At 40.9% G+C, this 18,779-nt stretch overlaps 1 protein-coding gene across 1 annotated transcript in view; it reads left to right on the plus strand.

Annotated features, from left to right (window-relative positions):
- Positions 1-11,056: 11,056 nt before the first annotated feature.
- The window catches only part of COL24A1 (collagen type XXIV alpha 1 chain), a 337,900-nt gene continuing 330,177 nt past the window's right edge, over positions 11,057-18,779 (plus strand). The window contains exon 1 of the mRNA XM_037060934.1: positions 11,057-11,160. Coding sequence (XP_036916829.1) covers positions 11,105-11,160 — 56 coding nt within the window. The 5' untranslated portion in view covers positions 11,057-11,104. The remainder of the gene's footprint in view (positions 11,161-18,779) is intronic.

The raw sequence follows: 18,779 nt of genomic DNA on the forward strand, positions 1-18,779 counted from the left end.
CGCCAATCAGGGTCCATTTTTAATATTTTGAGGAAGCTCCATACCATTTTCTACAGTTGCTGCACTAATCTGTATTCCTACCAATAGTGCAAAAGTGTCCCCCTTTATTTACATTGTCCCTAGTTGTTTGTTGATTTACTGATGAAAGGCATTCTGACTGGTGTAAGGTGGTATCTCATTATGATTTTAATTTACATTCCTCTGATGATTAGTAACATTGAGCACCTTTTCATATGTCTTTTCATATGGCTATCTGTATGCCCTCTTCAGAGTATGTCTATTCAGACCCTTTACCCATTGTTTAATTGGATTGTTTGGGGTTTTTTGGTGTTGAGTGGTATAAGTTCTTCATGAAGTTTGGATATTAATCCTCTATCAGCTGTATCATTGGTAAATATCTTCTCTCATTCATTGGGTTGTTTGTTCATTTTATTGATTTTTTTTTGCTATGGGTAAACTTTTTAGTTTGATATAGTCACATTTGTTTGTTTTTTTCTTTCCCTTGCCCAAGGTGATATATCAGAACAAAATACTGCTATAAGCAATGTCTGAGATTTTATTGCCTATGTTTTCTTTTAGGATTTTTATGGTGTTGAATCTTACATTTGTGTCTATAATCCATTTTGAGTTTATTCGTGTGTATAGTATAAGGAGGTGATCTAATTTCATTATTTGCACATATTTGTCCAATATTCCCATCGTCACTTATTGAATAGAGTATCTTTACTCCATTGTATGTTATTGCCTTCTTTGTCAAATATGAATTGACCATAAAGATGTGGGTTTATTTCTGGGCTCTCTGTTCTGTCCCATTGATCTATATGTCTGGTTTTTATGCCAGTACCATGCTATTTTGATTACTATGGCCTTGTAGTATAGTTTGATTTCAGGTAGCATGATTCTTCTAATATCGTTCTTTCTGACAATTGCTGTGGCTATTCAAGGTCTCTTGTGGTTCCATATGAATTTTTGGAATATTTGTTTTAGTTAATTGCAGCATTATGTATAATAGCTAAGACTTGGAAGCAGCCCAAATGCCCATCAGTAGATGAGTAGATCACACAGCCGTGGGACATTTACACAATGGAGTACTACTCAGCTATAAAGAGGAAGAAAATATTACCACTTGCAACAGCATGGATAGACCTGGATTGTATTATGCTAAGTGAAATAAACCAGTCAGAGGAAGACAAATATAATCTCACTAATATTTAAAATCTAATGAACAAAATAATTTAACAAACAAAATAGAAACACACTCATAGACATAGAGAACAGAGTGACAGCTTTTAGAGGGGAGAGAGTTTGGGAGCTGGGTGAAAATGGTGAACGGATTATGCAAAAAACACCCCCCAAACCTTCATAGATACAGACCACAGAGCGCTGATTATTAGAGGGAAAGGGGGAAAAGGACAAATGGTCACAGAAGGAGACCTGGCTTTTGATGGTGAACACAGGATACAATTCACAGATACTACCTTATAGAATTCTACACCTAAAACCTACATAATTTTATTAACCAGTCTCACCCCAATAAATCCAATAAAAATTTAAAGAAATCTACATACACATATGATATGTGTAAATATACACTTACATACATCTCAATGATATATTTTTGATAAAAATTTGAACATTAGTAGATGCCATTTAATGTGCTACTATGATCCTAAGCACCTCAATGATCTGTTAACATATCTTCAAACTATTACATGAAAACTATTTTATTTGCATTTGTCTAGAACTGTATGATACTCTAATTAATATATGTAGCATTAAACTTTTTTCCCAACAAATTTTAGACTAGAATTTTGTCCTATTAAAAATGAAGGAATTGCTGGAGGAGATTCAGGAAAAATAAATCTGAGTAGAAACTCCTACCTGTTATTCACATAAAATGGTTCTATAATAAGAGTCCTGTGAAGAAATTCAGGTGGAGATAAACTAAAAGGTTTAGGAGAAAATATTTCTCTGGGGGGGACTCCCTCCCAGACAGGCCCTCCCCAACCTGCAGCACGCTACCCCATCTGGCCTGGGAACACACTGACCACAGCAATCATTTTTTAATGGAAAAAAGAAAGAGTGGGGAGAGAAGTCCCTAAGTTTCAAAGGCACACTCCAAAGTGCCAATTTTAATTTAACTTTATGTATACATTCAAAAATTAATGGGCTCCCTGGTAATGCTGCAGCTTTTGGAATTCATTCAGAAGGGGTTTAAAATGGAAATGCTGACAGATTGTGAACTTAAGTGGTATGAATGCTGCTGCTGTAACACTTCACTACTACATCGGCATGATGCCGACTGTGACAAACATCCTCGTGGCCGTGTGTTTTTGAAAATCTTCACACACACACACACACACACTCACACATTTGAAGGGCAGACCAAAATCAAATACATATTTAGTGAGGCAATCTACAGGACATACGTGCCTTTTTTATTTTGTCTTGTTTGGTGTTTGGACTCAGATAATCCTAGTCCCTTGGCTTTGATCTTAAAAGTGATTAGGGTTCCATGCCAGAGAAAAATGAGTTGATTTCAACTCAACTGGTAGCTCCCATTTTGTTCACTTCACAATGAACAGTATAGAATCTATGTTCTTGGTACTTCCAGGTTTTATTTGAACAGGTCAGCTAGGCTACAATAGGTGTGAAATGACCAACCTGGATAACCATGAGATTCTGCTCAAAGGGAATGTGGTTGGGTGTGACTAGAATGGTGCATTCCTAGCGTTATGCAAAATGTGTTAAGGGTGTCTGTGTTTCTCTCTGGTTTTCAGTTCCTAATAAATATGTTCCTCTTTCTACCAAAAATTGTTAGGAAACACCTTTCCAGCACCATTTGGCCCAAAGCACCTCAAAGAACTTATCCGTCCATGTGGAAGAAAGCTTTCTATGTAGAGCTCCTTAGTTCCTGACCAACAAATCAAGAAAGGGTGATCATTCTGCCAATTGTATCAGATGCACTTTGGAGTAAATTCATGCAACTGAGAATAAAGGACCGCAGCAAAGGAAGCCTCTAGCATAAACAGGTGGGAAGGAAACAGTGGCAGCAACAAAGATCAACGAAGTTGAGTAATAAAAGACAGAGAATCCGCCCTGGCCGGCGTAGCTCAGTGGATTGAGCGCGGGCCTGCGAACCATACGATCGCGGTTCGATTCCCAGTCAGGGCACATGCCTGGGTTGCAGGCCGGTTCCTTGCAGGCTAACTACCGGCATGGGACGCACAAAAGGCAACCATACATTGATGTTTCTCTCCCTTTCTCCTTCCCCTCTAAAGATATATAAATAAATAAAATCTTTAAAAAAAAAAGAAAGTCTTTAAAAAAAAAAAGACAGAGAATCCATATTGGATCAGAACTGAAAAAACACCTTGAATATCCAAAGTAAACATTCTCATAAGTTTTCCTAGCGAGGAAGGAGTGAGAGATTTCATCATTTGTAATTTACTGTATGTAAACATACCTCATGTGACAAATGTATGTAGCTTTCTTCCCAAAGTGAATATTAAGTCATTTTTATAAATAATGTTATCACCTTTTCAAAGTCCCCAGTGAAAGACTGGCCCGGGTCCCTGACCTGATGATCACAGCCAGGGTAAGCATCCCTTATGACTTTAACAAATCTTGTGTCTTTAACTAAAATACATCTGTTTTAAACCTAAAAAGAAATCTTAACTTCCAGGACACATATTTTAGAACAAATAAAGTTTAAGCATGCATCCCTCAAACGTTTCATCAGTTTCCAAGGAATCATGGCCATCAGAACTAATACAGAATAATCTTTCAAGTTGCTCTCGTCTAATGAACAGAGAAGAAAATAGGCCTAAGTCAAAATTCCTGAAAGATACTCTCTGATCTTTCCAGCCTCATCTCTGTACTGTGGCCGTTCCAACCGCAGGTCCCTGATCTCCGTGCCAGGGCCTCTCACACCTCCATGTTGTTGTCATCGGGGTTGGTTTGAACTTTCTCAGCTCCTTGGCAAAACCTATTTATTCGTAGATATCTGAACTTTATGTCCTTCCACTCACTCTCAGTAGAATTGTGTCCTATCTCTTTTGTGCCCTAGCTGCCCTATGTCACCAGCTGGTTATCATCTTCTTTCTCTAGGATGTGTCCAGTTGGTTTTTCTTGCTAAGTCCTGTCCCAAGCAGGTTATAAGGCCTTTAGAAGTCAAAACTATAACATCTATCTTCATAACTCAGGGCTCTAAAACATTGCCTGATACATAGTACGTGTTCAAGTTTTTAGTTATTTGTTAATTCAATAAATATTTAAATGTGGTATTTAAATTAAGCCACAATTATTCCACCCAGGTATATATGAACAAGAACACTTACTCATTAAGATTAAGAGTACTGTGTTTGGTAACTAAGTCAGGCAGGAAATAAGTACTGTGTTTGGGAACTAAGTCAAGAATAGGTTGACGTATTATCATATGATCACTAGTCTTTATGCATAACAATTAATTGCAGTACTTGGTAAAAATGCAGATTGCTGAGCCTCACCTCAGACATACTCAATCAGAACATCTAGGCATAAGATTCAGGAATCTATAATTGTAAAACACAACTCATATGACTAGTATGCACACTAAAATTTGAGAATTATTGGATTCTGAAGAAAACAGATTTCAAAATTTGATGGGTCTGGGTCTGGGTTCCAGCTCTACAATTTATTAGCTGTAGGCCCTTCAAAAATTAAATTAACCTCCCAGAACCTAATTTTTTAAATTTATAAAATTAATATATCTCCTCATTGGACAGTTGAGAAGATTATTACACAAACACATAGGTGTGTGATTTGTGTAAAAACACATAGGTATGTGATTTATGATACATGTAAAAACACAAAACTNTCACAGCCAGGGTAAGCATCCCTTATGACTTTAACAAATCTTGTGTCTTTAACTAAAATACATCTGTTTTAAACCTAAAAAGAAATCTTAACTTCCAGGACACATATTTTAGAACAAATAAAGTTTAAGCATGCATCCCTCAAACGTTTCATCAGTTTCCAAGGAATCATGGCCATCAGAACTAATACAGAATAATCTTTCAAGTTGCTCTCGTCTAATGAACAGAGAAGAAAATAGGCCTAAGTCAAAATTCCTGAAAGATACTCTCTGATCTTTCCAGCCTCATCTCTGTACTGTGGCCGTTCCAACCGCAGGTCCCTGATCTCCGTGCCAGGGCCTCTCACACCTCCATGTTGTTGTCATCGGGGTTGGTTTGAACTTTCTCAGCTCCTTGGCAAAACCTATTTATTCTTAGATATCTGAACTTTACGTCCTTCCACTCACTCTCAGTAGAATTGTGTCCTATCTCTTTTGTGCCCTAGCTGCCCTATGTCACCAGCTGGTTATCATCTTCTTTCTCTAGGATCTGTCCAGTTGGTTTTTCTTGCTAAGTCCTGTCCCAAGCAGGTTATAAGGTCTTTAGAAGTCAAAACTATAACATATATCTTCATAACTCAGGGCTCTAAAACATTGCCTGATACATAGTACGTGTTCAACTTTTTAGTTATTTGTTAATTCAATAAATATTTAAATGTGGTATTTAAATTAAGTCACAATTATTCCACCCAGGTATATATGAACAAGAACACTTACTCATTAAGATTAAGAGTACTGTGTTTGGTAACTAAGTCAAGAATAGGTTGACGTATTATCATATGATCACTAGTCTTTATGCATAACAATTAATTGTAGTACTTGGTAAAAATGCAGATTGCTGAGCCTCATCTCAGACATACTCAATCAGAATATCTAGGCATAAGATTCAGGAATCTATAATTGTAAAACACAACTCATATGACTAGTATGCACACTAAAATTTACACAAACACATATAGGTATGTGATTTGTGTAAAAACACATAGGTATGTGATTTATGATACATATAAAAACACAAAACTGTGCCCCATTACCTAGAAGTGCTTGGTAATATCAATTTCTTCTTCCTCTAGGTTCACTTTGCTCCTCAAGGTCTCTTCATCAATCACAACACATGCAAAACACTTGCAACTGTTCCTTAGATGTCTTCTGTGCAGAATCCAAGCAATCTTTACATCATCATAATTTCTAATATGATTACTAGAATTCTATAAGCATGCTAAAATAGCCATATCACTTTTTTATCTCCTTGGGGAATTAATCTGACTTTGATATGTTACATTCAGTTTTTACTTTGATAGAAATGGATATCTCCTGTCTAACATCTGCCAAGACATGCAGTCATGTGACAGGAGCTGTTAGGCATTCTTTGCCTCCCTATTAACTTCAGAGACTGGCCTGGGGCAAATTAAATTCTTCTTGTCTTCCATAGAAAAATATAATTTTATGACCTTGCATAATATTGTCACTATTATTGGAAGAATCTCATTCCAAAGTATGGAAAAATTTCTTCCATTTCTACAACTCAAAAAAATACTCTTACCATTAGTTAGTTTTGTTTTTTGTTTGTTTGTTTTGAAAAAGTATGGGGCTTTATTCACCTGAGAATTCCTGGAAAAGATAAAACAGAAATGTTCCGTGTTGAATTTTCTAATTTTGTTTGTAAAGGGAGAAAAACTTGAACTACAGGTGCTGAGAGAGAGCCACGAGTGTGAGTTGGAGTTCTTATGTGATGTCTTGGGCCGATTACTATACCCAGTCAGCTCTTCTCCGATTCCTGATGTGTTTTTGCATCACTGGTTTCTATAAATTGGGTTCTGTTAAAATCTGTAGTAGCTGTATGTGTATTCATGTCAAATATACTAAATGCCTGACATAAATTGCTCTAGTGCTGGTTTTGGATGGGAAAATGAGCCTTATTATAAAAGAACCAAAGATACAACGAAACACGAGAGAAGCTGGACACTTTATTAGCCCTTTAATATTTCCAAATGCAAACATTATTCAAGTAACTTCTAAAGAAAATATGGATGCTATATCCTGCCTTGCATTTGAAATTCAATATCTTGATCTTTTTTCCCCACTATACAGGGTGAGGCAAAGCTAGGTCCACCGTTGTTTTTATGAAAAAGAATATAATAAATAATAAATAATAATACAAGAATACACTCTGTGTTTCACATACTCACAATGATAAACCTGCTTTTGCCCTGCCCTGTATTCTTAACTCAGCATCCTCACTCCTAAGTAACCTTCTAAATAGGATTCCAAGGACATCAGGTGCAACTCTTTCACCTAATTGTGAGTTCTCAGTCGTCTACTTCCATTGCGCCTATCCTTTCAATAGTAAAACAATAACTTTTCCCCTTATCCTGAATGACACTGAAGAAATTAATACAAATAATCAGTAAAAAATTGGTCTTAGAAAAATTGAACATAAAACAAAACCACTAAGTTTATTTCTAGATATAGGCATGTAAACTGGTTAGTTTATTATTTCAAATACAAATTCTAGTCTTCCTAGAAGACCATCCCAGTAGAGGGCTCAAAAAAAGGTTTCTGAAGGCAAACTTGCAACATGACATTTAAAATGTAGAGTTTTTCCCCCAGCATAACTGTGCAAGTGTGTGTGTGCCTAACTTCCTATTTGGTTATCCCAGAATCTTGCTCAATTTATGGATCTGCCTTTCTCTAGTTACATAAACTCATTTTAATCCATTTGTTATATATTTTTGATTCTTCCCTAGTACATTCTCCATATTAGTTATTCCAAAACATCCACACACTCTTCAGGAGCCCAATCCGACTATTCTTCTCAGTCTTTAAGCATTTATTAGTCTCTTTCTGATTTATGTAAAAATACATTATTAGTGTAAAATATACAAATGGAAAAATTAAAAAAAACAAATGGTAATTTAATTTATCCTCATTAATTTCACTACCCAGAAGTCACTCTCATGCTGCTATTACTATTCTGGTATATTACCCTTTAGTCTTTCTTTGCTCTAGAATACATAGTGTACATTGCACACACATACACCTTGTGTTAGATTGCATTATATGTAGTTTCCCATCCTGTTTTTTTCCACTTGAAATATTTAAAAAATTTTCCACATTATGTAATATTCTTCAAAACATTATTTTTTCACTGTTGCATAATATCACACCATAATATAATGTAAAACTGATTTTCACTGGGGGCCGCATCCGCCTTGTGGTTGCTTTCAAAGGGCTGAACGTAATTTTAGGACTGTGTCAACGGAACTGCTCCATAACAAGAGCTCAGTGCTGCCGTCGGGTAGAAACAAGGTGCCAGGTGGATAAAACAAGGTGAGGGCCAGATATGGCCTGCGGGCCTTGTGTTTGCCACCTGTGCACTATATAAACATACCATCATTTGTTTATTGAGAAATGAAATAATACTGTGATGATCATTCTTAAACATATGTTTTCATGGTTAGATCTGGTTATTTCTCTAGGATATAGTCCTAGAATCAAAGTCACTGATCAAAAAATATAGTAGTTTTAAGGCTCTTAATCCATATTGGCCAATTTCCTGTAGTTGTCCCTAATTTACACCCCTCTAGCTGGTGTAAGGGCTTCACTTCACTCTCATCAACAATGGATGTCATTTTGTCTTTAAAGACCTTTGCCATTTGATTTTTTAATGGTATCTTATTACTTTAACTTACATTTCTTGAGTTGGTTAAATATGTTTTGGGCCAATTTTATTTTTCCTATGTAAATTGCATATTCCCTTTGCTCACTTTTAAACTATTTCTATGTGCATCTCTTTTCTTATTGATTTATAAGAAGCATTCATGTATTTTAGATCTTGGCATTCTACTAAAAATGACCTGAGCTCTGAAAATAGCAAGAGCATGAAGTGGCTAACTATCCCCACTTCCCTCAGGCCCCACTAAATCTCAGGGTCCCTGGTTCATCTGTCTTGATTGGTTCAGTTTACCACACTCTCCACCATCCCCAAAAGTCTATAGCATTTAAAACTTACATTGTTAATTTTTTACTGAACAAATGTCTCCTCTGCCCCAGACATACTGTGTTTCAGGGTATGTGCACCTTTCGGCATCTTTTGCCCAATAAAGGCTCTGTTAACTCCTCTAGTACCTATTCCTGTACTCAATGAACCTGAGACACATTTTAATAATAACTGCTTTCCATACAGAATTCAAATATTCCAGCTCAACATTGTGAATAGAAAAGCAAATATTTTTAGTCCTTAAGTAAGTGATGGGGCAATGGAGACAGATTAGGTGAGTTACTTCGGACGTGTTTAATTCTTATTTATTTTCTCCACCAAACCCAAAACTACCCATCCTTCTTTAGCTGACCAGTCGAGAAAAATAGAAAAACTATAGTTTAAGGCTATTTAAGAATAACTATCTTCCTTCACTCCTGAATTTCTAGGACTCCAGAAAGCTGCGGCTATTTGCTACAAAAACTGGTGACGGTGGTGGTGGGCAAGGGAGGAGGGATTTTACAGTGGCTGGACCTTACGCGGCACCTTAACCAAACGATCAAAATTAACATCACTGGTAATAAGATATATCAACACATCTATACCTGATATGAGGTCCTAAGAAAGGCACAGCATCATTTCAATGGTATTTATGCTGAAAATACATACCTGTATCTAATCATGAGAATACATCACACATGTCCAAATTGAGAGAGCTTCTACAAAGTAACTGATCAGTGCTCCTCGAAATGTCAAGTCATAAAAGACAAAAACAAACAAACAAAAAAAACAACCCCCCCCCAAAAAACAGTAACTTCCACAGATGGGAGAAGACTAAGGAGTTAAGACAATTTTTTTACTCTCTTTCATAATTAATTAACACAGTGTAAGATCCTGGATTAGATCCTGGACCAAAGAATATTTGGGAAAAATGATAAAATTTCAGTAAGACCTGTCGCTTAGTCGATAGCATCGTGGCCGTGTTAATTTCCTGGTTGTGATTGTTACACTGTGGTTGTGTAAGGTAATAACATTAGAGAAAGTCAGGGGAAGGGTATACAGAAATTTTCTGTACTATTTTTGTAACTTGTATGTAACCCTAAAATTATTTCAGAATGAAAAGTTGGAAATTGAAAGAAAGGAAGATGAATTAAATTGACTTAGGCCACAAGCACCCTTGCAAAAAAATCAAGAAATTTGGAGGAGAGTAAACACACCTCTGAGTAGAGATAGATTTCAGGCGTGTGTGAGGAAAATCGAGAAAAAGACTGGGGATGGGAGACAGGCAAGAGGAAAACATCAAATTAGGGGCTGCTGATTTGACATCAAATTGGGGAGTCTGTCGAAACGTCTCCAGTTGATGGTACGTGGACACCTGGACGGAGGAAGACCAGTCACCGGCAAGTTTCCCAAAAACCTGGAGGAAGAACAGCGTGGGAAGCGAGAGCATCGGAGCCGTAGCGACGGGCTGCGTGCGCCCCGGAGGCTGCGGGCTCGGGGATTTGCGGATCTCCGCGCGGGCAGTGGGCACGGGGTAGGGGGAGGTTGTGGGGAGCAGGGTGTGTTTGTGTGTGCACTATGTTTGGTGATGTCATCGCAAGTCAGTGAGCAGTGAAATTTAACACCGGCCGGATTTACTTGGCTCCTCTTCTTCAGGGGAAGCAGCCGGCGGCAGTCGCCGTTGAGAGCCTGCAGCTCCTCCACCGGCCCGCGTGCACCAACTAGATTTTTGAAGTGGGTGTGTGTGCTTGTCTGACAAATGTTCAGGCGTGGGTTGTTTCCAAGGACTTCCCCGCCCCCCTTCATCTCCTTCCCCACCCCCATCCCTTTCTCCTCCCAGGCCCAAAGCAGAGGACTCCACTGGAGTCACAGAGTCGCCTTTGAACCGCAAGTGAACCCGAGGGCTGCACCCGCAGCCCAGCTCCCGCTGCTGCCGGCGCCCCGCCGCCCGCCAGTGAGGTCTCCTCGGTCGCCCGCCCTCCCAGGGGAGCGCTCCCCCGGGCCAGTCCGTTTCCCAGCCAGGAAGCTAGAAAGTCTGGCTGTCTACCCTTCGGGTGCTATTTCTCTCCCTCCCCATCTCCTCCTCCTTTTGTTGTTGTTTTTGCGGTTTGGGAGCATCGTTTTCACGTGATTTTGTTTTCCTTTTTCATGGACAGTACCTGCACCCCTCGCAGAACGGAGTTGGCTTCTGTTTTCCGTTGGCACTTCGCTGCAAGGACAAATGCATACAAATGCATTTAGGAGCCCACAGGACAAGGCGTGGAAAGGTCTCCCACACAGCGAAAACGTGAGTAGCCCACCCCTGGGGCAGGGGTGTGGATCAGCATCTCTCCCCACCTCCGGGATCCACCGAGAGGGTTGGAGTTTGTGCTCCCGCTTCTTGGCACCTTTTGAAGTTGGAGGAGCCGCGAGCAGCCATGGCACCCTCCTCTTGTCTCCTCAATTTGTAAAGTACCCTGTTTGAAAGGAAGTTTCCTGCCAGCGGGTCTCTGCGACAGTTTATGCTAAAAAGATCTTGCGGCTCGCGAGGATAAGTGCGCTGGCGCGCGTCCCCAGCTCCCGCCGCCCTCTCTCCCGCCTTCCCTTCTCCTCCCTCCGGGCCCGGACTGAGGTCCTTCTTCCCCGCGGAGCTCCTCTGGGCGTCCAGCCCGGGGATTGCCGGGGCTTTAGCCGCATCCTGGGCTCTGTGCGCTCGAGCTGGATGGCGAGGCACAGGCAGGGCGTAGGGTTGGGGGCGGCAAAACAGGGTGCCCGCAGAACGTCGGGCATCGGCGCTGCTAGACCCACGGGGCTCAGAGGCAATCGCCTCTTGTCCTTAAGAGGCCAACAGACGCTCTGCCCCTCTGGGGCCGGGGCTGCGCCGGGAGCGCTGGCTCTTCTCCTGGGAAGGGTCTGCCTGCGAGGGGCGGGACTACTCTCCGGGAGCGTTCGCGGGGGCCCAGTCTGGTACGCCACCCCCTCTTTCGGCACTGAACCTACTCCCTCCCCCTCACCGGGAAAAGAGCGTTGATGGGGAGAAGGGTGCATGCATGGTCTTGGCTGGCTGCCCTGGTCCCCCTGGAAGAGGTCAGTGGGTTATGCAAGTTTGTTTCTGGCCCCGGGGGCGAAAGGGACGAAAGCGGCTGTGATGGTTCTCTGCCTGGAAGATGCCCCTCGAGAGAGTAGGTGGACGGAGGGCAGGGGGCGGAACGGACTGTGGCAACCGAGGGCAGGCGGGGGCGGGCTGCGGAGAAAGACCGCCTTGTGGCAGTGTTTGTATGAACATGTGCTTCCCAGCCGCGTGCAGCCGAGCCTGGCCGGAGCTCGCGCGCTGTCCTCTGACCCCTGGAAACCCCGGCAGCCGGGCTTTCAGACAGATGAGTGTGCACCTCCTCCCCATGCGCCCGCTGCCAGATGAATCAGTGAAGGGGAACCTCCGACACCCCGTGCGCGCGGCGGGGTGCCATGCTCCAGGGAGACCCGGGTCTGAGAAGAGGTCAGGCTCCTCTGGCCGCCTTCCGCAGAGAAGCGCATGCGGGGCGCACGGGGTTCCAAGGCATGTGTCCCCACTCTTGTCCCGATAAAAGCCCCTCTGCCTGAAACTGTTGGGAAATCGAGGCGGGGTGGGGGTGGGGCGCAACGGATCCTGCGGGATTGACCCCATCTTCCTGCTGAAGCGGACGTGGGATGAGGGATGAGGATCAGGCTCCTACAGCTCCACAACCGCCAGGAGCGGCTGGGTGAGACCCTCCACCTCGAAGATTTTCTGTCCATCCCTGGGCCCTTCTTGCCCTCCCTGCCAGCACCCCCTCCCTGAGGGCTTTCCCTGACCTCTGAGCAAGGCCTAGTCGCTGGCGAACACTCCCCTTGGTGGTTGTGCTCAACCTTGCGGATGAAAGCCGGTCTTCTGCTCCTGGCCTCTGTCTTGTCTGGTTTACACTTCCCTTCCAGACGCTCCCAGAAAAGGTCCTGCATAAATTCTTGGGCAGTTTGGGGTTTGTAAATTGGGTCCAGATGATTGGGGGGAGGGAGCAGAGAAACCAAACAGAATGGATTACACCGAGGAACTTCTGAGGAAAAGTTAGACTACGTGTACTGGGAAAAGAACCCTTGCGGAGAGATGTTGGGGTGGGTAGCAGATCCTGGGCGCCGATTTCCCTGCCCTCCAGAGAGCCTCTGTGCCGGGGAGGGGGGTGGGGCTTGCAGCTTCTTCCAGACCCATTTCGTTCCACTACAATTGCCAGTGGGGGTGGGCTGTGCAGAGTTAAGGGTGATTCAAAGTTACACCAGATTGCAGCCCCTCACAGCTCCAGCCACACACATGCAAGTGAAGAGAAAGTATTACCGATTGAGCTTAGAGAATGGTTCATTGAAAATATCCAGTATCCATAAAGAATTCAGAGTTCTTCGTTTTGAAAAAAAAAGACAAAAAATGATACCAACCAACACTACATGGTGGAGACTTGGGAGAAGCAGCTGCTTGCTTAGTGGGTGATGATGTCAGGTCACTGAATTAAACCTGAGAGTCCCTAATGAAATCCCTGAGGTTTTCACTTTCCACCATCCTTTTGTGGTGACGTTTTGAAAAAGCAGGGGCAGTTTTTTAAAACCTCAATTTTCATTAGTCACCCCAAGACAATGACAGTTTAAGATTGGATCTCTAAAACATTTTATTTCACGGAGATGCTTTCATATGGATTACTTAATGTGCATTGTGGAATTAATAAAAGAAAATTAAAACCAAAAGTCAGTGTTAGATACATTGACTTAATATATTATTGGAAAGTCTCCCTGGCCGGCTATCATGATACTTAAAAGATTTCTATAACCAAAACAGAGGGGGCGGTTTTGGATATGCAGATCTATTTCTTAGCTGGCATGAGATTCTATTTTAAAAATTTGCTTGGTTGTGTTTATGTTTAAGTAAATGTTTAAAATAAACTGAGGTCTCAGGGAGAGGAATTGTAATTTATGGAAAATGATTTTGGATGTTGTTTCGAGGTTCTACTCGGTAATCTGTGAATTTGCAGAAAATAAATACATTGTATTACGGGAGTTAGAAAAGTTGTGCTGGTTTCCTTGCCATGCTTTCCCATGACTTATTTTAGAATGTGTAATTCTGAGTGTGAAGACCATTTCCTTTTCATTGGTATAAAAGGCTAATAACTTTCTGTCATTCATTCGCTCATTCATTTATTCAACAAATGTTCAGCTCCAATTATGTGCCCAGTGTGGTTCTAAGCAGAGGAGATACAGTGGCTGAACAAGTCGGAAACACAACTTCTGCCCTCCCAATGTGCCCATTTCAGTATAGGAAACAGAAAATGAAGCAACCAAGTTTAACAAAATGAAATAAGGGTATATACATGAGGACACTTACCGGTGCTGGATAGGAGGGTAGGATACAGAGGGGTAATAGTGGGGGGGAAAGGCTGACCAAAGGAAATGAAATTTAGACTGAGACCTAGGTGGAGAAGGCATACAACTTTCCAAGCACAGAGCAGTAAATGGCTCAGAGCTGGACAGCACCGTGTGTCTGAGGGCCGGAAAGAAATGAAGTTGGTTGTAGCACACGTTGTAGGGACCAGGATCTGGAGAGAATCAGAGAGGATCTCTAAAGGCTTCTGAATCAGGTTACTTTGTCAGATAAATAAACAGAGGTTAGAATGACCTGACTCCTTGATCTTAGGCTCAGTGTGCAGGTAGAAGATGCTAGCGAAGCATCCAGCATCTACATGTCTGTTGAAATCCAGCCCACCTGATGGAGTTCCTGACAGACTTAGTCACTTATTTAAAATCTCTGTTTAACAGTAGCATATGCCAGGAATTTTGCTAGGCTAGGTAGCAATCAGTTTAACAATCTCTAGGGTATTATGAAGACAGACTAATTTAGATACAGGGTTTTTTTTTTCTTGCTACTGACCAGATTCTAGCCAGGGGTATCCAACCTTTTGGTATCTCTATGCCACACTGGAAGAAGAGTTGTCTTGGGCCACACATTAAATACATCGTGACACATAATCACACACAGACACATACACACAAAATATCTCAAGATGTTTTAAGTAAATTTACGATCTTGTGTTGGGTCATATTCACAGCCATCCTGGGCTGCATGCAGCCCATGGGCCACAAGTTGGACACCCCTGCTGGGCATGCTGATCACTTGAAGTCCTTAAGCATTTATTTTTCTTGTACTCATGAATTGCCTGCATGCTTGGAATTTAACCAAAAGTGCTAGTATGCTTCGCCCTGGATTGTTTATACAAACACCTCTTGAGTTGAATTGATGGTCCAAGAAATTTATTGTATGTAGGTTAGTAACACTTTATGTCCCTGCATCACTCAACTTGATCCCCAACTGCTGGGTTGAGAACTGTTTTTCAGTTATTTTGGGAAAGAGGACAGAAATTTTACTATTTCTGGATCTTAGCAGCTAGTAAAGAACCAAATCTGTAAAGCTGTCATGACTTAGAGAAGTTTTTGGCTTGTAAACGTAGTGTGATGGAAATTGTTGAAATTATTGATGTATGTCACATGCGTGTGTTTTTCAGATTAGTTCACCCTTTCCAATTGGTTTAAATGAAAATAACCAACTTGTAAAATAAAAGTTTCCTATTCATAAGATTTCAAAAGTCCTTTTTATTATTATAAATTGAATCTATGTAGGAATGTGCATCAGCAGCCCGAAGGTACGCATCATAATACCAGAAGGTCTCATGGGCGCCCTAAACAGAATGATACTTGGGATTCCCCTAAAGTAACTCAGACTCTTCAGATAAAGTTTAATAGCTCCAAGAACTATCTAGGGAAGATGCCTGGGATAGATATTAGTTCCTTAAATATTCCGAGTATGGCCTTTGGGTATCTATTTCCTGCCTGATCCCCTTTTAGGCCTCACACGTCTGGTTATGTCTTGACTGTGGCTCTATCTCAAACTGAAAATATGGCTAGCAGACCAGACACACAGAGTATTTGACATTCGGTCAGCTATCCTCAGATATCAACACCACGGGTCATATGCATATTTAACTTTACTTTTCCCGAGGGTTAAAAAATTAAGTCTATAGGAAAAAATGGAATTCTTCACTCATTGGGTGATGAAAATGGTATTCCTTTCTTATTTAAAAATATTTACTAAGTGTCAGTATTACATAAAATGGCTAAAAGGTGAAGACATGTTGCTTGCTCAGATATTTACTTATTAATTAATCATAAAAGGTACAGCACATACAGGCTATAATAGAGTTACAATTAAAGCATCAAGAGTACAGTAAAGACAAAAACAAACTAAGCAAACAACTAGAACAGGAACAGAACCACAGAAATGGAGATCACATGGAGCGTTATCAGTGGGGGAGTGGGAGGGGAGAGAGGGGGAAAAGGTACAGAGAATAAGTAGCATGAATGGTAGGTAGAAAATAGACAGGGGGAGGTTAAGAATAGTATAGGAAATGTAGAAGCCAAAGAACTTATGTGTATGACCCAGGGACATGAATGAAAGGGGAGGGATTGCAGGGGGGATGGGGGTGTGCAGGGCAGAGGGTTATAAATGGGAGAAAATGTTACTAATGTAATAACATACTCAATAAAATATATATTTTAAAAAGAGCACAGTAAACAGTGAGCCCTCTTTAGGGGTAATGGAGACTTTCTTGGAGCAGGTGTTGTTTAAATTAGGGTTTGATGATACCTGCCATCCTGACAGGTGGAGACTTAAAGTGGAATGGCTGGAACTCTGGGGGTGTCCGGTGTAGGGGATCCATGTTGCTAATCCAAGGAGGTGGAAGCTGACTGATGAGGGCTTTTTCTGTTCTTTCTTACTTGGCTATTAGTTTTCAGCATAAATAGAAAAAGAGGAATAAAATCTCTTTTTCAGTCATTGATTTCTACCTCTTCATGAGTCATTAGCTTTAGTACAGAGGTACACTTGCATAAGGTATGGCTCAACTGACTTGTCATGATCTGCTAAAATCACCTGGTTAAAGGACCACGTAGCCGTGTTCAGGTTTTCCTGCCTCACTCCAGGAACAGACTTGTCAACATGTCTAGGAAGAACTGTCTTTTCCAGTTTTCTCCCCTGAGGTCATTAGAGAAGTCTGTGGGTTGGCAGAACTGCAAACTGAGAACTACGGCTGTTGTACTCTTCATTAGCTAGCTTTGTTCTGAGTGGAAAAGTGCCCGTTGGGTGGTTACTAAAATCTGAGTCAGCCAAATCACCTTGGGCAGGTGCGATGGGCTTCCTTTCCCATTTCATTTTCTGCTAAAACAGCATAATTCTGACATGTTCTCCTTCAGCGACTATAATCCTGAACTATTTATAGTCTCACTGATATACATCATGCCAGTTATTTGTTGAAAATATAAATTTGAAAGGAAAAGAGTCTCCTTTTACCCAAACTCTAGATTACATTGGGATCCATCCTGGAGAACCTAGAGAAATCATTTTAATTTTATACAGTGGTCCTCAATTTTGTTTGCACATTGGAATCACCTGGTTAGTGTTTAAAATTCCTGGTACCACAGACAATTACAATCCGAATCTCCCAGGATGTGGGTAGGTTGGGCTGGACTCAAAGTATTAGTTTTAAAGCTCCCCAGGTGATTCTACTGTGCAACTAAGGGGGGTGGAAATGGGAGAGAGGTGGAGAGCAGTGGGGGTGGGCTGGGATAGGAACAAAAGACAGAAAACTGTACTTGAACAATAATTAAATAAATTAAAAAAAAACAGATCCAAATCATCACTTTGTCAGTGTCATCTATCCCAGAAGAGTGGTCCTCAGAGTGTGACCCCCAGGTCGGGGGGGCATCGCCACTGCCTGGGAGCTCATTATAAATGCAAATTCTTGAGCCACACCCCAGACCTAGTGAGTCACCAGCTCTCAGAGTCTGGCAGTCTTGAGCCCTCCGGGGGATTCCCTCACACACTAAAGTTTGAAAACCACCAATATTGAGCAAAAGAAAGGATTTTAAAAAACAAGATCAAATAATGTTATTTGTGTCCTTGTCATAAAATTAGATAATTTAAGCAAAGTAGTATTTACTTAAATATATTTTAAGTACAGTATAACTATAAATACCAAAAGTTCTAAGTTGCTTTCCTTAGAGTTTCATACCCACAATCTATATTAGAATCACCTACATAAAATCGTACACATTCTGAGGACCCACTTCAAATTGTGGCAAGGCCCAGAATCTGCGTTTTTCATGAGCACCTCAGCTGGTTCTTTGCCAAACTAACATGTGAGAAGCATTGTTCTAAGTGGATGAAGACACCTCGACTGGAAATCTTTCTAGAGGCCTCATTAAAACACGTGGCTCAGCTATTTGCCCAGACCAGCTGAAAGTCAAAACCCTGTTGTGTAAAAGCTGTGCTCTAGCTGTGCTCTGTACCATGACCACAGAATGTGCATTTTTCACTTTCTAAAAAATGGTTAGTACCATTTTAACACAAATCTTATATTCTTTATGTCAAGGAGAGTAGTATGATTTTATATAGTTGGCTCACTTTGTGAAAGATCATCTTTCTTAGATTAAGATGTACTTTGTACTAGTTCATAAAGGTAAAAACATTATTGGTAATAGACAATGTACCAATTATAAGAAACAAAAAAATGATTTTCAGAAGACTCTAATCAGTCCTTACAGAACTGTATTTTACAGAACTGTCACCTGGGTGAGAATACAAAACAAAATCAGGGTCTACATTAGCAAGAATAATATAATAAAATATTCTTTTCATCATGCTCATTATTTTTTTTTAAAGTATATCTATGATTTTCACTTGGAGTTATGTATAACCAATTATGAAGACTATTCAACAAAATCTTTCAAAAGTTTGGTTAATTGGTTATACTGAAAAAAAAGTCACAACATATTTTTACTTGGCTATTGATGTAAATAAATGAAGATTTTGAGATGTAGAGA

The sequence above is a fragment of the Sturnira hondurensis genome, unplaced genomic scaffold (genome assembly GCF_014824575.4).
Source record: "Sturnira hondurensis isolate 20B ecotype Veracruz unplaced genomic scaffold, ASM1482457v3 Scaffold0013063, whole genome shotgun sequence".
NCBI lineage: Eukaryota > Metazoa > Chordata > Mammalia > Chiroptera > Phyllostomidae > Sturnira > Sturnira hondurensis.